The sequence below is a fragment of the Hypanus sabinus genome, chromosome 8 (assembly GCF_030144855.1).
Source record: "Hypanus sabinus isolate sHypSab1 chromosome 8, sHypSab1.hap1, whole genome shotgun sequence".
Classification (NCBI taxonomy): domain Eukaryota; kingdom Metazoa; phylum Chordata; class Chondrichthyes; order Myliobatiformes; family Dasyatidae; genus Hypanus; species Hypanus sabinus.
The window spans coordinates 19,104,680-19,127,808 of NC_082713.1; the positions used below are offsets into that span (position 1 = coordinate 19,104,680).

General features: G+C 53.5%; 1 protein-coding gene across 2 annotated transcripts in view; it reads left to right on the forward strand.

Annotated features, from left to right (window-relative positions):
- si:rp71-46j2.7 (sorting nexin-25) overlaps nucleotides 1-23,129 on the forward strand; it is a 176,314-nt gene that overhangs the window by 109,221 nt on the left and 43,964 nt on the right. For both annotated transcript variants that reach the window (XM_059976763.1, XM_059976762.1), the window contains exon 9: nucleotides 16,805-16,924. In XM_059976763.1, coding sequence (XP_059832746.1) covers nucleotides 16,805-16,924 — 120 coding nt within the window. The remainder of the gene's footprint in view (nucleotides 1-16,804; nucleotides 16,925-23,129) is intronic.

Consider the following 23,129-nt stretch of genomic DNA (forward strand, 5'->3'; position numbering starts at 1 on the left):
TGTCTCCTCTCCACCGACCCAGTCTGTCACAGAGACCCGTCTCCTCTCCAATGACCCAGTCTGTTACACAGACCCGTCTCCTCTCCAATGACCCAGTCTGTTACACAGACCCGTCTCCTCTCCACCGACCCAGTCTGTCACACAGACCCGTCTCCTCTCCACCGACCCAGTCCGTCACACAGACTCGTCTCCTCTCCACTGACCCAGTCCGTTACACAGACCCGTCTCCTCTCCACCGACCCAGTCCGTCACACAGACCCGTCTCTTCTGCACCGACCCACCCATTATACAAACCATTCTCTTCTCCACCGACCCAGTCCATCACACAGACCCGTCTCCTCTCCACCAACCCACCTATCAGACAGACCCGTCACCTCTCCACTGACCCAGTCCATCACACAGACCCGTCTCCTCTCCACCGACCCAGTCCATCACACAGACCCGTCTCCTCTCCACAGACACAGTCCGTTACACAGACCCGTCTCCTCTCCACTGACCCAGTCCATCACACAGACCCATCTCCTCTCCACCAACCCAGTCCGTCACACAGACCATCTCCTCTCCACCGACACAGTCCGTTACACAAACCCGTCTCCTCTCCACAGACCCAGTCCATCACACAGACCCGTCTCCTCTCCACCGACCCAGTCCATCACACAGACCCGTCTCCTCTCCACCGACCCACCCATTATACAAACCATTCTCTTCTCCACCAACCCAGTCCATCACACAGACCCGTCTCCTCTCCACCGACCCAGTCCATCACACAGACCCGTCTCCTCTCCAGCGACCCAGTCCATCACACAGACCCGTCTCCTCTCCACCGACCCAGTCTGTCACAGAGACCCGTCTCCTCTACACCGACCCAGTCCATCACACAGACCCGTCTCCTCTCCACCGACCCAGTCCATCACACAGACCTGTCTCCTCTCCACCGACCCAGTCTGTCACAGAGACCCGTCTCCTCTCCAATGACCCAGTCTGTTACACAGACCCGTCTCCTCTCCAATGACCCAGTCTGTTACACAGACCCGTCTCCTCTCCACCGACCCAGTCTGTCACACAGACCCGTCTCCTCTCCACCGACCCAGTCCGTCACACAGACTCGTCTCCTCTCCACTGACCCAGTCCGTTACACAGACCCGTCTCCTCTCCACCGACCCAGTCCGTCACACAGACCCGTCTCTTCTGCACCGACCCACCCATTATACAAACCATTCTCTTCTCCACCGACCCAGACCATCACACAGACCCGTCTCCTCTCCACCAACCCACCTATCAGACAGACCCGTCACCTCTCCACTGACCCAGTCCATCACACAGACCCGTCTCCTCTCCACCGACCCAGTCCATCACACAGACCCGTCTCCTCTCCACAGACACAGTCCGTTACACAGACCCGTCTCCTCTCCACTGACCCAGTCCATCACACAGACCCATCTCCTCTCCACCAACCCAGTCCGTCACACAGACCATCTCCTCTCCACCGACACAGTCCGTTACACAAACCCGTCTCCTCTCCACAGACCCAGTCCATCACACAGACCCGTCTCCTCTCCACCGACCCAGTCCATCACACAGACCCGTCTCCTCTCCACCGACCCAGTCTGTCACAGAGACCCGTCTCCTCTCCAATGACCCAGTCTGTTACACAGACCCGTCTCCTCTCCACCGACCCAGTCTGTCACACAGACCCGTCTCCTCTCCACTGACCCAGTCTGTTACACAGACCCGTCTCCTCTCCACCGACCCAGTCCGTCACACAGACTCGTCTCCTCTCCACTGACCCAGTCCGTTACACAGACCCGTCTCCTCTCCACCGACCCAGTCCGTCACACAGACCCGTCTCTTCTCCACCGACCCACCCATTATACAAACCATTCTCTTCTCCACCGACCCAGTCCATCACACAGACCCGTCTCCTCTCCACCAACCCACCTATCAGACAGACCCGTCTCCTCTCCACTGACCCAGTCCATCACACAGACCCGTCTCCTCTCCACCGACCCAGTCCATCACACAGACCCGTCTCCTCTCCACAGACACAGTCCGTCACACAGACCCGTCTCCTCTCCACTGACCCAGTCCGTCACACAGACCCGTCTCCTCTCCACCGACCCAGTCCATCACACAGACCCGTCTCCTCTCCACCGACCCAGTCCATCACACAGACCCGTCTCCTCTCCACCGACCCAGTCCATCACACAGACCCGTCTCCTCTCCACCGACCCACCCATTATACAAACCATTCTCTTCTCCACCAACCCAGTCCATCACACAGACCCGTCTCCTCTCCACCGACCCAGTCCATCACACAGACTCGTCTCCTCTCCAGCGACCCAGTCCATCACACAGACCCGTCCCCTCTCCACCGACCCAGTCTGTCACAGAGACCCGTCTCCTCTACACCGACCCAGTCCATCACACAGACCCGTCTCCTCTCCACCGACCCAGTCCATCACACAGACCTGTCTCCTCTCCACCGACCCAGTCTGTCACAGAGACCCGTCTCCTCTCCACCGACCCAGTCTGTCACACAGACCCGTCTCCTCTCCACCGACCCAGTCCGTCACACAGACTCGTCTCCTCTCCACTGACCCAGTCCGTTACACAGACCCGTCTCCTCTCCACCGACCCAGTCCGTCACACAGACCCGTCTCTTCTGCACCGACCCACCCATTATACAAACCATTCTCTTCTCCACCGACCCAGTCCATCACACAGACCCGTCTCCTCTCCACCAACCCACCTATCAGACAGACCCGTCACCTCTCCACTGACCCAGTCCATCACACAGACCCGTCTCCTCTCCACCGACCCAGTCCATCACACAGACCCGTCTCCTCTCCACAGACACAGTCCGTTACACAGACCCGTCTCCTCTCCACTGACCCAGTCCATCACACAGACCCATCTCCTCTCCACCAACCCAGTCCGTCACACAGACCATCTCCTCTCCACCGACACAGTCCGTTACACAAACCCGTCTCCTCTCCACAGACCCAGTCCATCACACAGACCCGTCTCCTCTCCACCGACCCAGTCCATCACACAGACCCGTCTCCTCTCCACCGACCCACCCATTATACAAACCATTCTCTTCTCCACCAACCCAGTCCATCACACAGACCCGTCTCCTCTCCACCGACCCAGTCCATCACACAGACCCGTCTCCTCTCCAGCGACCCAGTCCATCACACAGACCCGTCTCCTCTCCACCGACCCAGTCTGTCACAGAGACCCGTCTCCTCTACACCGACCCAGTCCATCACACAGACCCGTCTCCTCTCCACCGACCCAGTCCATCACACAGACCTGTCTCCTCTCCACCGACCCAGTCTGTCACAGAGACCCGTCTCCTCTCCAATGACCCAGTCTGTTACACAGACCCGTCTCCTCTCCAATGACCCTGTCTGTTACACAGACCCGTCTCCTCTCCACCGACCCAGTCTGTCACACAGACCCGTCTCCTCTCCACCGACCCAGTCCGTCACACAGACTCGTCTCCTCTCCACTGACCCAGTCCGTTACACAGACCCGTCTCCTCTCCACCGACCCAGTCCGTCACACAGACCCGTCTCTTCTGCACCGACCCACCCATTATACAAACCATTCTCTTCTCCACCGACCCAGTCCATCACACAGACCTGTCTCCTCTCCACCAACCCACCTATCAGACAGACCCGTCACCTCTCCACTGACCCAGTCCATCACACAGACCCGTCTCCTCTCCACCGACCCAGTCCATCACACAGACCCGTCTCCTCTCCACAGACACAGTCCGTTACACAGACCCGTCTCCTCTCCACTGACCCAGTCCATCACACAGACCCATCTCCTCTCCACCAACCCAGTCCGTCACACAGACCATCTCCTCTCCACCGACACAGTCCGTTACACAAACCCGTCTCCTCTCCACAGACCCAGTCCATCACACAGACCCGTCTCCTCTCCACCGACCCAGTCCATCACACAGACCCGTCTCCTCTCCACCGACCCAGTCTGTCACAGAGACCCGTCTCCTCTCCAATGACCCAGTCTGTTACACAGACCCGTCTCCTCTCCACCGACCCAGTCTGTCACACAGACCCGTCTCCTCTCCACTGACCCAGTCTGTTACACAGACCCGTCTCCTCTCCACCGACCCAGTCCGTCACACAGACTCGTCTCCTCTCCACTGACCCAGTCCGTTACACAGACCCGTCTCCTCTCCACCGACCCAGTCCGTCACACAGACCCGTCTCTTCTCCACCGACCCACCCATTATACAAACCATTCTCTTCTCCACCGACCCAGTCCATCACACAGACCCGTCTCCTCTCCACCAACCCACCTATCAGACAGACCCGTCTCCTCTCCACTGACCCAGTCCATCACACAGACCCGTCTCCTCTCCACCGACCCAGTCCATCACACAGACCCGTCTCCTCTCCACAGACACAGTCCGTCACACAGACCCGTCTCCTCTCCACTGACCCAGTCCGTCACACAGACCCGTCTCCTCTCCACCGACCCAGTCCATCACACAGACCCGTCTCCTCTCCACCGACCCAGTCCATCACACAGACCCGTCTCATCTCCACCGACCCAGTCCATCACACAGACCCGTCTCCTCTCCACCGACCCACCCATTATACAAACCATTCTCTTCTCCACCAACCCAGTCCATCACTCAGACCCGTCTCCTCTCCACCGACCCAGTCCATCACACAGACCCGTCTCCTCTCCAATGACCCAGTCTGTTACACAGACCCATCTCCTCTCCACCGACCCAGTCTGTCACACAGACCCGTCTCCTCTCCACCGACCCACCCATTATACAAACCATCTCCTCTCCACCGACCCAGTCCGTTACACAGACCCGTCTCCTCTCCACCGACCCAGTCCGTCACACAGACCCGTCTCTTCTCCACCGACCCACCCATTATACAAACCATTCTCTTCTCCACCGACCCAGTCCATCACACAGACCCGTCTCCTCTCCACCAACCCACCTATCAGACAGACCCGTCTCCTCTCCAATGACCCAGTCTGTTACACAGACCCGTCTCCTCTCCACCGACCCAGTCTGTCACACAGACCCGTCTCCTCTCCACTGACCCAGTCTGTTACACAGAACCGTCTCCTCTCCACCGACCCAGTCCGTCACACAGACCCGTCTCCTCTCCACAGACCCAGTCCGTCACACAGACCATCTCCTCTCCACCGACCCAGTCCGTTACACAGACTTTCTCCTCTCCACCGACCCAGTCCGTCACACAGACCCGTCTCCTCTCCACCAACCCACCTATCAGACAGACCCGTCTCCTCTCCACCGACCCAGTCTGTCACACAGACCCGTCTCCTCTCCACCGACCCACCCATTATACAAACCATTCTCTTCTCCACCGACCCAGTCCATCACACAGACCCGTCTCCTCTCCACTGACCCAGTCCATCACACAGACCCATCTCCTTTCCACCGACACACCCATTATACAAACCATTCTCTTCTCCACCAACCCAGTCCATCACACAGACCCGTCTCCTCTGACCCAGTCCATCACACAGACCCGTCTCCTCTCCACTGACCCAGTCCATCACACAGACCCGTCTCCTCTCCACTGACCCACCCAGTCCATCACACAGACCCGTCTCCTCTCCACCGACCCAGTCCATCACACAGACCCGTCTCCTCTCCACCAACCCAGTCCATCACACAGACCCGTCTCCTCTCCACTGACCCAGTCCATCACACAGACCCGTCTTCTCTCCACCGACCCAGTCCATCACACAGACCCGTCTCCTCTCCACCGACCCAGTCCATCACACAGACCCGTCTCCTCTCCACCGACCCAGTCCATCACACAAACCCGTCTCCTCTCCACCGACCCAGTCCATCACACAGACCATCTCCTCTCCACCGACCCAGTCCATCACACAGACCCGTCTCCTCTCCACCGACCCAGTCCGTCACACAGACCCGTCTCTTCTCCACCGACCCACCCATTATACAAACCATTCTCTTCTCCACCGACCCAGTCCATCACACAGACCCGTCTCCTCTCCACCAACCCACCTATCAGACAGACCCGTCTCCTCTCCAATGACCCAGTCTGTTACACAGACCCGTCTCCTCTCCACCGACCCAGTCTGTCACACAGACCCGTCTCCTCTCCACTGACCCAGTCTGTTACACAGACCCGTCTCCTCTCCACCGACCCAGTCCGTCACACAGACTCGTCTCCTCCCCACTGTCCCAGTCCATCACACAGACCCGTCTCCTCTCCACCAACCCAGTCCGTCACACAGACCATCTCCTCTCCACCGACACAGTCCGTTACACAGACCCGTCTCCTCTCCACAGACCCAGTCCATCACACAGACCATCTCCTCTCCACCGACCCAGTCCGTTACACAGACCCGTCTCCTCTCCACCGACCCAGTCTGTCACACAGACCCGTCTCCTCTCCACCGACCCACCTATCAGACAGACCCGTCTCCTCTCCACCGACCCAGTCCATCACACAGACCCGTCTCCTCTCCACCGACCCAGTCCATCACACAGACCCGTCTCCCCTCCACAGACACAGTCCGTCACACAGACCCGTCTCCTCTCCACCGACCCAGTCCGTCACACAGACCCGTCTCCTCTCCACCGACCCAGTCCATCACACAGACCCGTCTCCTCTCCACCGACCCAGTCCATCACACAGACCCGTCTCCTCTCCACCGACCCAGTCCATCACACAGACCCGTCTCCTCTCCACCGACCCAGTCCATCACACAGACCCGTCTCCTCTCCACCGACCCAGTCCATCACACAGACCATCTCCTCTCCACCGACCCAGTCCGTTACACAGACCCGTCTCCTCTCCACCGACCCAGTCCGTCACACAGACCCGTCTCTTCTCCACCGACCCACCCATTATACAAACCATTCTCTTCTCCACCGACCCAGTCCATCACACAGACCCGTCTCCTCTCCACCAACCCACCTATCAGACAGACCCGTCTCCTCTCCAATGTCCCAGTCTGTTACACAGACCCGTCTCCTCTCCACCGACCTAGTCTGTCACACAGACCCGTCTCCTCTCCACTGACCCAGTCTGTTACACAGACCCGTCTCCTCTCCACCGACCCAGTCCGTCACACAGACTCGTCTCCTCTCCACTGACCCAGTCCATCACACAGACCCGTCTCCTCTCCACCAACCCAGTCCGTCACACAGACCATCTCCTCTCCACCGACACAGTCCGTTACACAGACCCGTCTCCTCTCCACCGACCCAGTCCATCACACAGACCCATCTCCTCTCCACAGACACAGTCCGTCACACAGACCCGTCTCCTCTCCACTGACCCAGTCCGTCACACAGACCCGTCTCCTCTCCACCGACCCAGTCCATCACACAGACCCGTCTCCTCTCCACCGACCCAGTCCATCACACAGACCCGTCTCCTCTCCACCGACCCAGTCCATCACACAGACCCGTCTCCTCTCCACCGACCCACCCATTATACAAACCATTCTCTTCTCCACCAACCCAGTCCATCACACAGACCCGTCTCCTCTCCACCGACCCAGTCCATCACACAGACCCGTCTCCTCTCCAGCGACCCAGTCCATCACACAGACCCGTCCCCTCTCCACCGACCCAGTCTGTCACAGAGACCCGTCTCCTCTACACCGACCCAGTCCATCACACAGACCCGTCTCCTCTCCACCGACCCAGTCCATCACACAGACCTGTCTCCTCTCCACCGACCCAGTCTGTCACAGAGACCCGTCTCCTCTCCAATGACCCAGTCTGTTACACAGACCCGTCTCCTCTCCAATGACCCAGTCTGTTACACAGACCCGTCTCCTCTCCACCGACCCAGTCTGTCACACAGACCCGTCTCCTCTCCACCGACCCAGTCCGTCACACAGACTCGTCTCCTCTCCACTGACCCAGTCCGTTACACAGACCCGTCTCCTCTCCACCGACCCAGTCCGTCACACAGACCCGTCTCTTCTGCACCGACCCACCCATTATACAAACCATTCTCTTCTCCACCGACCCAGTCCATCACACAGACCCGTCTCCTCTCCACCAACCCACCTATCAGACAGACCCGTCACCTCTCCACTGACCCAGTCCATCACACAGACCCGTCTCCTCTCCACCGACCCAGTCCATCACACAGACCCGTCTCCTCTCCACAGACACAGTCCGTTACACAGACCCGTCTCCTCTCCACTGACCCAGTCCATCACACAGACCCATCTCCTCTCCACCAACCCAGTCCGTCACACAGACCATCTCCTCTCCACCGACACAGTCCGTTACACAAACCCGTCTCCTCTCCACAGACCCAGTCCATCACACAGACCCGTCTCCTCTCCACCGACCCAGTCCATCACACAGACCCGTCTCCTCTCCACCGACCCACCCATTATACAAACCATTCTCTTCTCCACCAACCCAGTCCATCACACAGACCCGTCTCCTCTCCACCGACCCAGTCCATTACACAGACCCGTCTCCTCTCCAGCGACCCAGTCCATCACACAGACCCGTCTCCTCTCCACCGACCCAGTCTGTCACAGAGACCCGTCTCCTCTACACCGACCCAGTCCATCACACAGACCCGTCTCCTCTCCACCGACCCAGTCCATCACACAGACCTGTCTCCTCTCCACCGACCCAGTCTGTCACAGAGACCCGTCTCCTCTCCAATGACCCAGTCTGTTACACAGACCCGTCTCCTCTCCAATGACCCAGTCTGTTACACAGACCCGTCTCCTCTCCACCGACCCAGTCTGTCACACAGACCCGTCTCCTCTCCACCGACCCAGTCCGTCACACAGACTCGTCTCCTCTCCACTGACCCAGTCCGTTACACAGACCCGTCTCCTCTCCACCGACCCAGTCCGTCACACAGACCCGTCTCTTCTGCACCGACCCACCCATTATACAAACCATTCTCTTCTCCACCGACCCAGTCCATCACACAGACCCGTCTCCTCTCCACCAACCCACCTATCAGACAGACCCGTCTCCTCTCCACTGACCCAGTCCATCACACAGACCCGTCTCCTCTCCACCGACCCAGTCCATCACACAGACCCGTCTCCTCTCCACAGACACAGTCCGTCACACAGACCCGTCTCCTCTCCACTGACCCAGTCCGTCACACAGACCCGTCTCCTCTCCACCGACCCAGTCCATCACACAGACCCGTCTCCTCTCCACCGACCCAGTCCATCACACAGACCCGTCTCCTCTCCACCGACCCAGTCCATCACACAGACCCGTCTCCTCTCCACCGACCCACCCATTATACAAACCATTCTCTTCTCCACCAACCCAGTCCATCACACAGACCCGTCTCCTCTCCACCGACCCAGTCCATCACACAGACTCGTCTCCTCTCCAGCGACCCAGTCCATCACACAGACCCGTCCCCTCTCCACCGACCCAGTCTGTCACAGAGACCCGTCTCCTCTACACCGACCCAGTCCATCACACAGACCCGTCTCCTCTCCACCGACCCAGTCCATCACACAGACCTGTCTCCTCTCCACCGACCCAGTCTGTCACAGAGACCCGTCTCCTCTCCACCGACCCAGTCTGTCACACAGACCCGTCTCCTCTCCACCGACCCAGTCCGTCACACAGACTCGTCTCCTCTCCACTGACCCAGTCCGTTACACAGACCCGTCTCCTCTCCACCGACCCAGTCCGTCACACAGACCCGTCTCTTCTGCACCGACCCACCCATTATACAAACCATTCTCTTCTCCACCGACCCAGTCCATCACACAGACCCGTCTCCTCTCCACCAACCCACCTATCAGACAGACCCGTCACCTCTCCACTGACCCAGTCCATCACACAGACCCGTCTCCTCTCCACCGACCCAGTCCATCACACAGACCCGTCTCCTCTCCACAGACACAGTCCGTTACACAGACCCGTCTCCTCTCCACTGACCCAGTCCATCACACAGACCCATCTCCTCTCCACCAACCCAGTCCGTCACACAGACCATCTCCTCTCCACCGACACAGTCCGTTACACAAACCCGTCTCCTCTCCACAGACCCAGTCCATCACACAGACCCGTCTCCTCTCCACCGACCCAGTCCATCACACAGACCCGTCTCCTCTCCACCGACCCACCCATTATACAAACCATTCTCTTCTCCACCAACCCAGTCCATCACACAGACCCGTCTCCTCTCCACCGACCCAGTCCATCACACAGACCCGTCTCCTCTCCAGCGACCCAGTCCATCACACAGACCCGTCTCCTCTCCACCGACCCAGTCTGTCACAGAGACCCGTCTCCTCTACACCGACCCAGTCCATCACACAGACCCGTCTCCTCTCCACCGACCCAGTCCATCACACAGACCTGTCTCCTCTCCACCGACCCAGTCTGTCACAGAGACCCGTCTCCTCTCCAATGACCCAGTCTGTTACACAGACCCGTCTCCTCTCCAATGACCCTGTCTGTTACACAGACCCGTCTCCTCTCCACCGACCCAGTCTGTCACACAGACCCGTCTCCTCTCCACCGACCCAGTCCGTCACACAGACTCGTCTCCTCTCCACTGACCCAGTCCGTTACACAGACCCGTCTCCTCTCCACCGACCCAGTCCGTCACACAGACCCGTCTCTTCTGCACCGACCCACCCATTATACAAACCATTCTCTTCTCCACCGACCCAGTCCATCACACAGACCTGTCTCCTCTCCACCAACCCACCTATCAGACAGACCCGTCACCTCTCCACTGACCCAGTCCATCACACAGACCCGTCTCCTCTCCACCGACCCAGTCCATCACACAGACCCGTCTCCTCTCCACAGACACAGTCCGTTACACAGACCCGTCTCCTCTCCACTGACCCAGTCCATCACACAGACCCATCTCCTCTCCACCAACCCAGTCCGTCACACAGACCATCTCCTCTCCACCGACACAGTCCGTTACACAAACCCGTCTCCTCTCCACAGACCCAGTCCATCACACAGACCCGTCTCCTCTCCACCGACCCAGTCCATCACACAGACCCGTCTCCTCTCCACCGACCCAGTCTGTCACAGAGACCCGTCTCCTCTCCAATGACCCAGTCTGTTACACAGACCCGTCTCCTCTCCACCGACCCAGTCTGTCACACAGACCCGTCTCCTCTCCACTGACCCAGTCTGTTACACAGACCCGTCTCCTCTCCACCGACCCAGTCCGTCACACAGACTCGTCTCCTCTCCACTGACCCAGTCCGTTACACAGACCCGTCTCCTCTCCACCGACCCAGTCCGTCACACAGACCCGTCTCTTCTCCACCGACCCACCCATTATACAAACCATTCTCTTCTCCACCGACCCAGTCCATCACACAGACCCGTCTCCTCTCCACCAACCCACCTATCAGACAGACCCGTCTCCTCTCCACTGACCCAGTCCATCACACAGACCCGTCTCCTCTCCACCGACCCAGTCCATCACACAGACCCGTCTCCTCTCCACAGACACAGTCCGTCACACAGACCCGTCTCCTCTCCACTGACCCAGTCCGTCACACAGACCCGTCTCCTCTCCACCGACCCAGTCCATCACACAGACCCGTCTCCTCTCCACCGACCCAGTCCATCACACAGACCCGTCTCATCTCCACCGACCCAGTCCATCACACAGACCCGTCTCCTCTCCACCGACCCACCCATTATACAAACCATTCTCTTCTCCACCAACCCAGTCCATCACTCAGACCCGTCTCCTCTCCACCGACCCAGTCCATCACACAGACCCGTCTCCTCTCCAATGACCCAGTCTGTTACACAGACCCATCTCCTCTCCACCGACCCAGTCTGTCACACAGACCCGTCTCCTCTCCACCGACCCACCCATTATACAAACCATCTCCTCTCCACCGACCCAGTCCGTTACACAGACCCGTCTCCTCTCCACCGACCCAGTCCGTCACACAGACCCGTCTCTTCTCCACCGACCCACCCATTATACAAACCATTCTCTTCTCCACCGACCCAGTCCATCACACAGACCCGTCTCCTCTCCACCAACCCACCTATCAGACAGACCCGTCTCCTCTCCAATGACCCAGTCTGTTACACAGACCCGTCTCCTCTCCACCGACCCAGTCTGTCACACAGACCCGTCTCCTCTCCACTGACCCAGTCTGTTACACAGAACCGTCTCCTCTCCACCGACCCAGTCCGTCACACAGACCCGTCTCCTCTCCACAGACCCAGTCCGTCACACAGACCATCTCCTCTCCACCGACCCAGTCCGTTACACAGACTTTCTCCTCTCCACCGACCCAGTCCGTCACACAGACCCGTCTCCTCTCCACCAACCCACCTATCAGACAGACCCGTCTCCTCTCCACTGACCCAGTCCATCACACAGACCCGTCTCCTCTCCACCGACCCAGTCCATCACAGAGACCCGTCTCCCCTCCACAGACACAGTCCGTCACACAGACCCGTCTCCTCTCCACTGACCCAGTCCGTCACACAGACCCGTCTCCTCTCCACCGACCCAGTCCATCACACAGACCCGTCTCCACTCCACCGACCCAGTCCATCACACAGACCCGTCTCCTCTCCACCGACCCAGTCCATCACACAGACCCGTCTCCTCTCCACCGACCCAGTCCATCACACAGACCCGTCTCCTCTCCACCGACCCAGTCCGTCACACAGACCCGTCTCCTCTCCACCGACCCAGTCTGTCACACAGACCCGTCTCCTCTCCACCAACCCAGTCTGTCACACAGACCCGTCTCCTCTCCACTGACCCAGTCTGTTACGCAGACCCGTCTCCTCTCCACCGACCCAGTCCGTCACACAGACTCGTCTCCTCTCCACTGACCCAGTCCATCACACAGACCCGTCTCCTCTCCACCAACCCAGTCCGTCACACAGACCATCTCCTCTCCACCGACACAGTCCGTTACACAGACCCGTCTCCTCTCCACAGACCCAGTCCATCACACAGACCATCTCCTCTCCACCGACCCAGTCCGTTACACAGACCCGTCTCCTCTCCACCGACCCAGTCCGTCACACAGACCCGTCTCTTCTCCACCGACCCACCCATTATACAAACCATTCTCTTCTCCACCGACCCAGTCCATCACACAGACCCGTCTCCTCTCCACCAACCCACCTATCAGACAGACCCGTCTCCTCTCCAATGACCCAGTCTGTTACACAGACCCGTCTCCTCTCCACCGACCCAGTCTGTCACACAGACCCGTCTCCTCTCCACTGACCCAGTCTGTTACACAGACCCGTCTCCTCTCCACCGACCCAGTCCTTCACACAGACTCGTCTCCTGTCCACTGACCCAGTCCATCACACAGACCCGTCTCCTCTCCACCAACCGAGTCCGTCACACAGACCATCTCCTCTCCACCGACCCAGTCCGTTACACAGACCCGTCTCCTCTCCACCGACCCAGTCCGTCACACAGACCCGTCTCCTCTCCACCAACCCACCTATCAGACAGACCCGTCTCCTCTCCACTGACCCAGTCCATCACACAGACCCGTCTCCTCTCCACCGACCCAGTCCATCACACAGACCCGTTTCCTCTCCACAGACACAGTCCGTCACACAGACCCATCTCCTCTCCACTGACCCAGTCCGTCACACAGACCCGTCTCCTCTCCACCGACCCAGTCCATCACACAGACCCGTCTCCTCTCCACCGACCCAGTCCATCACACAGACCCGTCTCCTGTCCACCGACCCAGTCCATCACACAGACCCGTCTCCTCTCCACCGACCCAGTCTGTCACAGAGACCCGTCTCCTCTCCAATGACCCAGTCTGTTACACAGACCCGTCTCCTCTCCACCGACCCAGTCTGTCACACAGACCCGTCTCCTCTCCACTGACCCAGTCTGTTACACAGACCCGTCTCCTCTCCACCGACCCAGTCCGTCACACAGACTCGTCTCCTCTCCACTGACCCAGTCCGTTACACAGACCCGTCTCCTCTCCACCGACCCAGTCCGTCACACAGACCCGTCTCTTCTCCACCAACCCACCTATCAGACAGACCCGTCTCCTCTCCACTGACCCAGTCCATCACACAGACCCGTCTCCTCTCCACCGACCCAGTCCATCACACAGACCCGTCTCCTCTCCTCTGACCCAGTCCGTCACACAGACCCGTCTCTTCTCCACCGACCCACCCATTATACAAACCATTCTCTTCTCCACCGACCCAGTCCATCACACAGACCCGTCTCCTCTCCACCAACCCACCTATCAGACAGACCCGTCTCCTCTCCACTGACCCAGTCCATCACACAGACCCGTCTCCTCTCCACCGACCCAGTCCATCACACAGACCTGTCTCCTCTCCACAGACACAGTCCGTCACACAGACCCGTCTCCTCTCCACTGACCCAGTCCGTCACACAGACCCGTCTCCTCTCCACCGACCCAGTCCATCACACAGACCCGTCTCCTCTCCACCAACCCAGTCCATCACACAGACCCGTCTCCTCTCCACCGACCCAGTCCATCACACAGACCCGTCTCCTCTCCACCGACCCACCCATTATACAAACCATTCTCTTCTCCACCAACCCAGTCCATCACACAGACCCGTCTCCTCTCCACCGACCCAGTCCATCACACAGACCCGTCTCCTCTCCAATGACCCAGTCTGTTACACAAACCCATCTCCTCTCCACCGACCCAGTCTGTCACACAGACCCGTCTCCTCTCCACCGACCCACCCATTATACAAACCATTCTCTTCTCCACCGACCCAGTCCATCACACAGACCCGTCTCCTCTCCACTGACCCAGTCCATCACACAGACCCATCTCCTTTCCACCGACCCACCCATTATACAAACCATTCTCTTCTCCACCAACCCAGTCCATCACACAGACCCGTCTCCTCTCCACTGACCCAGTCCATCACACAGACCCGTCTCCTCTCCACTGACCCAGTCCATCACACAGACCCGTCTCCTCTCCACTGACCCACCCAGTCCATCACACAGACCCGTCTCCTCTCCACCGACCCAGTCCATCACACAGACCCGTCTCCTCTCCACCGACCCAGTCCATCACACAGACCCGTCTCCTCTCCACCGACCCAGTCTATCACACAGACCCGTCTCCTCTCCACCGACCCAGTCCATCACACAGACCCGTCTCCTCTCCACCGACCCAGTCCATCACACAGACCCGTCTCCTCTCCACCGACCCGGTCCATCACACAGACCCGTCTCCTCTCCACCGACCCGGTCCATCACACAGACCCGTCTCCTCTCCACCGACCCAGTCCATCACACAGACACGTCTCCTCTCCACCAACCCAGTCCAATACACAGACCCGTCTCCTCTCCACCGACCCAGTCCATCACACAGACCCGTCTCCTCTCCACTGACCCAGTCCATCACACAGACCCGTCTCCTCTCCACCGACCCAGTCCATCACACAGACCCGTCTCCTCTCCACCGACCCACCCATTATACAAACCATTCTCTTCTCCACCGACCCAGTCCATCACACAGACCCGTCTCCTCTCCACCGACCCAGTCCATCACACAGACCCGTCTCCTCTCCACCGACCCAGTCCATCACACAGACCCGTCTCCTCTCCACCCACCCAGTCCATCACACAGACCCGTCTCCTCTCCACCGACCCAGTCCATCACACAGACCCGTCTCCTCTCCATTGATTCTGGTGATACTTGCTTCTGTCTTGGGAAATCAGCCAATATCATCAAGGACGTCTCCCACTCCGGTCAAATTCACTTCTCCCCCTTCCCACTGTCAAGGATAAACCAGCCTGAAAACACATTCCACTAGGCTTATTGACAGCTTTTATTTTGATGTTATCAGATGCTTGTCTGGACTCCTCATATGTTAAAAGATAAACTGTTAATCTGTCAGTTTATTTCATGATTGCCTTCACTCTTAATTTGACTATCTGCAGTGCACTAACTCCAAAACTATACTCCGCATTCTTTTTCCATCTTTTTTTCTTTTTGCTTCCTTGATGTGCATGTATGGAGTGAGCTATCAGTTAGATATGCTAACAAAAGCATGTCCTGTATGTAAGTACATATGACAGTAACAGGAAGAATACCAATCACTACTAAATACCCTTCTACGGATTGAGCGTTGGCAACTAGGGATCACTTATACCTCACCGTGTGGACCTGTGATTGATTGGTAACTATGTCCTTTTTCCAATGTTCTACAGTATCCCTAGTGCAGTCATAACGTTGTCATTTCTGAAATCCTTTAAGCTGAAAGGAATGGAGTGTAGGGTCAGATGTGGTCTTTTTATTTGTCTTCCAAGTTTTCTCTTTAGATGTTGGTTCAGATTCAGTTTGGATTGAAGCTGTTTGTGATAAAAGCCTTATCTGAAGTCCTGCTAGATGTACAGAGAAAACAAAACATGAACAGTCCCTCTGCAAATGTGCTTTTTTTTAAAAAAAAGAAACCAACTTTTTTGCTCTTTTCCTGCATACCTGGTCGATGATTCTGCATAAACTCAACTACTGAGACATATTCTGAATTTGGCACATACTGGGTAATGTGTTGGCAGTATCATTGACCTTAAATGCCACACACGTGACTGTTGTGTTTCATGTGAGGGAGCGTGTAGTATGTCACATGTGTGACTGCTCTGTTTCATGTGAGAGAAGGCATGGTATTTGCAGATTATTTGAATGTGTAAGCATGTCGCAGCTTTAACCGATGTCAGCTTTGAACTGGGGACCTTGGGGCAGCTGAATTGAAATTTTGAGACTAATACAGTACATTTTGCAGGTGTCCTGGGATGTAATGAAGGACCCACTTTGTACCTTCGACATAGAAAACCTGGAAGATGCAGAAGAATGCTGGTCCGTGAAAAGAAATTTCCAAGAATTTCAGGAGCTTCAGAACAAGGTAGCAAGTTGGCTTGAGTGTCAATCACAGGAAGGCAAATGATGTTGTTTTCACTGTACATCCATCCAAATGGATATCAAGCTAATAGGTTTTATTGGTGAATTAACCTGGCTGCTTCTGATGAGCACAAACTAGACAAAATCTGCAGAAGCTGGAAATCCAAGCAAATCACACAAAGTGCTGGAGAGCCTCAACTACCCCAACACATCCTCCCTCACTACCATTCAGGGCCCCAAACAGTCTTTCCAGGTGAGGTGACACATCAGCTGTGAGTCTGTTGGGGTCATGTACTGTGTGCGGTGCTCCCAGCGTAGCCTCCTATATATCAGTGAGACCTGACGTAAACTGGGAGACCGCTTCGCCGAGCATCTATGCTCTGTCCACCAGAACAAACGGGATCGCCCAGTGACCACCCATTTTAATTCCACTTCCCATTCCCATTCCAATGTGTCTATTCATGGTCCCCTCCACTGTCGTGATGAGGCCACACTCAGGTTGGAGGAACAACACCTTATGTTCTGTTTGGGTAGCCTCCAACCTGATGGCATGAAGATCGATTTCTCAAACTTCTGCTAATGCCTCCCACACACCCCCTTCATTTCCCGTCCCCTTTTCCCTCCCTCACCTTATCTCATTGCCCATCCATCGCCTCCCTCTGGTGCTCCTTCCCCCTTTTTCTGTCTTCCATGGCCTTCTGTCTCTTTCACCAATCAACTTCCTAGTTCTTTGCTTTATCCCTCCCCCACCAAGTTTTACCTATCACCAGGTGTTTCTCTCTCTCCTCCCCCCAACTTTCAAATCTACTCCTCAGCTTTTTTCTCCAATCCTGCTGAAGGCTTTCGGCCCGAAACGTCGACTGTAATTTTCTCCATAGTTGCTGCTTGGCCTGCTGAGTTCCTCCAGCTTTTTGTGTGCGTAATTCTGATGAGCGGTTTATTCGGAGCCAAAGTTCAAAGTACATTTATTATCAAAGTATGTATGCATCAGTGGGCATAAGAAAGAAAATAATTTTCAGTTCCTCTGCACTCAGGTCCTCAACCTCCTCAGAATCAGAATCATGTTTGATATCACTAGCATATGTCATGAAATTTGTTGTTAGCAAGAGCAGTGCATTGAGTGCATTGCATGCATTAAAGAAGATATAAAGTGCAATATATATTGCAAAATGTAAACAATTCTGTGATGTACTTCTGTCCCAGAACACTCAGAGCTTTAAAAACAAGTAAGAGGACTTTAAAATCAATTCAGGAAGATACAGGAAGCCAATGCAGACTTGCTAGCACTTGATAAGCTCCCTGGCTTTGGGTCAAAGTCTAGCAGCGACTTTTGGAATGAGTTAAAGTTTGTCACTAGATTGCTTTGGAAAGGCAGTAAAAATTACATTACAGTAATACAATACAAAGATGTGAATCAGTTTTTCAACATCATTATGTGACAGAAAGAAACTTACCTTTGCAATATTTCTCAAGTGTAGAAATGATGTTCTGGTCACTCTCTTTAAGTGGGATTTAAAATTCAAATTTACGTAAAGAAAGTGACCAGAGCACGGGCTGATTTTACAATGGAAGCCAAGTTCCCAAGTTTATCCCTTTTGCTTTGGGACCAACCAGAAGTTTTATCTTTATTTAATTTTAGGAAATTATTGCTCATCCATTAGTTTATTGCAGTCAGACCTGAAATCAGAGAAGGTAGGGAGTTACCATTATCAAGTTCAACCAATTTGTCATCTGCACAACTGTGGAAGTCAAGTTTAACCTCTCTAAAGATGCCTCCAAAGGGGAGCATATACGCACAATCAAACGTACAGTGGATTCCAGTTAATCGGGACCAGTACATTTTGGCCCAATTAAGCTGCTGCCTCAATTAGCCGAAATGTCTTGCAAATAGTTAAAAAGGATCTGAAACATAAAGTACCATTTAACTGAGTAACAAATTATATACTTAAATAAAATTCAGAACAAATTAGGACACTGATACTGTTACAATACTATAAAACTGCATTAAAATCAGAATCTGAATCAGGTTTCACGTGTCTGGCATATGTCGTGAAATATGTTGTTTTGTGGCCACAGTACATCACAGCACTTAATAACTAAACTGTAAACTATACTAAATATATATACATGGTTATTATTAACTTTATATATATATATATATATATATATAGTTTATTAACTTAATATTTGTATGAAATTATATAAGTAATGCTAAAAGAGAGGAAAAATATTGAGGTAGTATATAGGGGTTCATTGTCCATTCAGAAATCTGATGGTGGAGGGGAAGAAGCTGTTCCTGTAATGCTGAGTGTGTGTCTTCAGACTCTTGTGCCTCCTCCTTGATGATACAATGAGAAGAGGGCATGTCCCGGGTAATGGAGGTTCTTAATGATAGGTGCCAGCTTTTTGAGGCATCACCTTTTGAAGGTGTTCTAGATGGTGAGGAGGCTAGTGTTCATGATGGAGCTGGAGGGGTTTACAACTTTCTGCAGCTTTTTCTGATCCTGTGCAGTGGCTCCTTCATAGAAGGCGGTGAGAATGCTCTCCACGATACATCTGTAGAAATTCTCAAGTATCTTTGGGAACATACCAGTTTTCCGTGAACTTCTAATAAAATATAGCCACTGTCATACCTTCTTCGTAATTGCATCAATATGTTGGGTCGAGCATAGATCCTCAGAAACGTTAACACCCAGGAACTTGAAAGCCATCAGGCTCTTGAACCAAAGGGGATAACTTCACTCAATTTCACTTGCCCCATCACTGAAATGTTCCTACAACCAATGGGCTCACCTTCAAGGACTCTTCATCTCATGTTCTCAACATTTACTGTTATTTCTTTCTTTTTTGTATTTGCACAGTTTGTTGTCTTTTGCAGATTGGTTGAACGCCCATTTGGTGCAGAATTTTGTTAGTGGTGTAGTGGTATCAGAATTGGGCTTCAAAATGAATAGTCCTGAGTTTGAATCCAGCCAGCTCCTTGCACATTTTCCATCCATTATGGGTTGATCATCGAGCTAGCAACTCAAACTCATAAAAAAACAGACAAATGCCAAGGAAACGGCAGAAAGGCTGCTCAGTGCTCCACAAGGCATGAAAAGGAACAACAATATATATGTGAAACTAAATAACTAGTGCAAAAAAAAAGCACCTGATCATTGCTGTGGTTATTTTTAGTTTCACCTTCCCTCTCCTTTTCTCCCTGGAGCAAGTTTCTAATCACTTGAGATGATCGTGCATAGAGGAGGCATCCTTGTCCAAAAGAGCTCATCTGATTCACATCTGATTTAGGAAATAAGCCACTTTTCTAAATGAGATCTCCTTCAGCCCATCGGGAAAGTTTTCTGTCTTTAGAGCTGTTCTTGAATGATTTTCAGCATATCTACCATCCACCTCACGTTCTTTCAGCTCTTGCCAAAATTGAGCTGACTTTTTCCAAGATTGTCATCAACACAGGGGCAAATGTAAATTACTTTATTGTTTTTAACTACATACTTAATCTTTCTTTCCATTCTCTCTGCCATAATAATTCTTTGCAATATGCAGTGCACGTCTGGTGTAATGTTCTGTGCACTCATTATTATGTTGTCTGTATCATTAAGGATAAGTTTCACTATTAATGCTGCAAGGTTTAATATAAACAGATGTCCACCAAACATTGTTAAAAAAAGGGTCTCAAAAAAAACCAAAAAAGGGTCTCGGCCTGAAACGTCGACAGTGCTTCTCCCTATAGATGCTACCTAGCCTGCCATGTTCCACCAGCATTTTGTGTGTTTTGTTCCACCAAACATTCATTGCTTTTGTTTCTATTAATTACAGACATTTTAGCATTACTACTCACAATTTACCATAATTTCACGGAGGAGGTGGAATCCTCAGAAAGATTGGGGCATTTGAAACTATATTCAAGGATTAGTTATGATGAATCCCAATATTGGTAGTGTTGTGGTTATTGCAATCACTTAACAGCACCAGCAATCACTTTTCGGGGTTTGGTTCCCACCTCTGTAAGGAGTTCTACCTACGATTGCATGGGTTTTGTCCGGGTGCATCCATTTCCTCTCACGTCCCAGTGACTGAAGTTTAGGGTTAGTAAGTTGTGGGTATGCTACGTTGGCGTCAGAAGCGTAGTGACACTTGCAAGCTGCCGCAGCATAATCCTCACTGATATTTTTGACGCAAACGACACGTTTCACTCTACGTTTTGGTGTACCTGTGACAAATAAAGCTAATCTTTATCATTAAAGAGCACAAATCCTTGACGATCTCAGCAAAGTCAGAGAGGAGGAAAATGCATTATGAGTGGAGATGGTTCTCTTTAACTGGTTGGGATCTTTCTGAAATGTTCTATCCTAGCTGTCCACATTATAAACAAGCCAGGGCAGTACAATATAGAGAACAATCTGTTGCCCACGTAGCAAGCTCCCTCCTCCAGAAGCTCCATGATCAATTTAACAAAATGGCAGAGGTCGATAGAGTTTGGCACCAGCAGCGTTGTAGGATTTGCTGGTCAGCTTGGAACTCATCACAGGAGTGCCTTAAGGACTCCAGCTTCAGAAATTTCCTCGGTGTTTACTCCTGAAGCCTTCCCCATGAGAGTATCACCACAAAGGCAGTGGAAGTTTGAGATCAAAGTTTTCCTTCTCTTAGAAGAACTGCCATGCACAGCTGATGAGCCCCATCTAACCAAAGTGACTGGGTTTAAGGTGCCAGTAACCAGCCTTTGTCCCTTCTCCTGCCAGTAGAAGCAGTTCAGCCGGGATTAGTAGCTAAACCACACGTGAAGGCCAGGAGCTAGACATGGTTGTCAGAGACTACTTGAGATGCACACCATTTAATAAATAGTGGGAGCTCTTCCCCACAACCACCCCCTGGTCATGACAGCCTTAAGAAACCTTCTCTTCAATATAGTCAGAAAAATGTTATCAATTAGGGGAGAGAGCATGTGCCCTAAGAAATTACTAGTGATATGGCAAAATTTGTAAGTTGAGGGACTGAGCGGTATTGAGGACGTTGAGAAATTTATTTAGTTGTTTGTAGTACACTCACAAAATAGCTGTAAAGAAAGAAAGATTAGCTTTATTTGTCACATGTAAATCGAAATATCAAAGCACACAGTGAAAAGTGTCACTTGCATCAAGGACCAACACAGTCCGAGGATGTATTGGAGTCAGCCCACAAGTGTCTCCATGCTTCTGGCATCAACACAGCATGCCCACAACATACTCACGCTAACCGTGTGTCTTTGGAACAAAGGAAGTAACTGGGGCACCTGAAGGAAGTACACTCACAGAGATAACATGCAAACTCCTTAAGACAGCAGTTAAAAGACCAAGTTTTGGTGATGGAAGTGTCTTGATGCATCTAAACGAACTATTGCTGCTTAAAACTGATGGAAGCAACACCGATTGTGGTTGTAAGTGCCCACAGAGGACTCCTGGGAGGAAGTGTGGGTGTAGATCAGGGTTAAAAGTGCGTTTAAGGAAACGGGGTTTTAAACTCCCTATACCGACTACCTTGCTGGCAAACGTGCAGTCTCTGGTGAATAAAATCGATGATCTCAGAGCCGGGGTGCTGAATCAGAGGGACATTAGGACTGCGTGTGTCCTTTGTTTCACAGAATTCTGGTTAACCCCTTCCATACTAGATGCAGTGATCCAGATTGACAGGTTTACTATACACAGTCAGGATAGATCTATAGTCTCTCAGCTGCAGAGGTGGCGGAGTATGCCTCATGATCAACTCTTATTGGTGCATAAATATATCAGTGCTGTCCCAATTCTGCTCACCAGACCTTTAATATCTAGCAGTAAAGTGCTGTGCTTTTTACCTACGATGGGAGTTCTCTGGGGTCATTTTGGTAGCAGTTGACATTCCACCTCAGGCCAATGTCACGCAGGCTTTAGATGATTTGAGCTATGGGATCACATGCACGAAAGAGCGCACCCTGATGCCTTCACCATCATTTTGGGAGATTTTAACCAAGCCAGTCTGAAAAAATCACTGAGCAGCTACCATCAACAGATCACTTGCAAAACAAGAGGAAACAACATACTGGACCATTGCTACACCACCATCAAGAATGCCTACCGTGCTATTCCACGCCCTCACTTCGGGAAGTCTGATCACCTGGCTGTACTTCTACTCCCTGAGTACAGCCAGAGACTGAAGACTGCAGCACCAGTACTGAGGACCAAGAAGGTATAGAC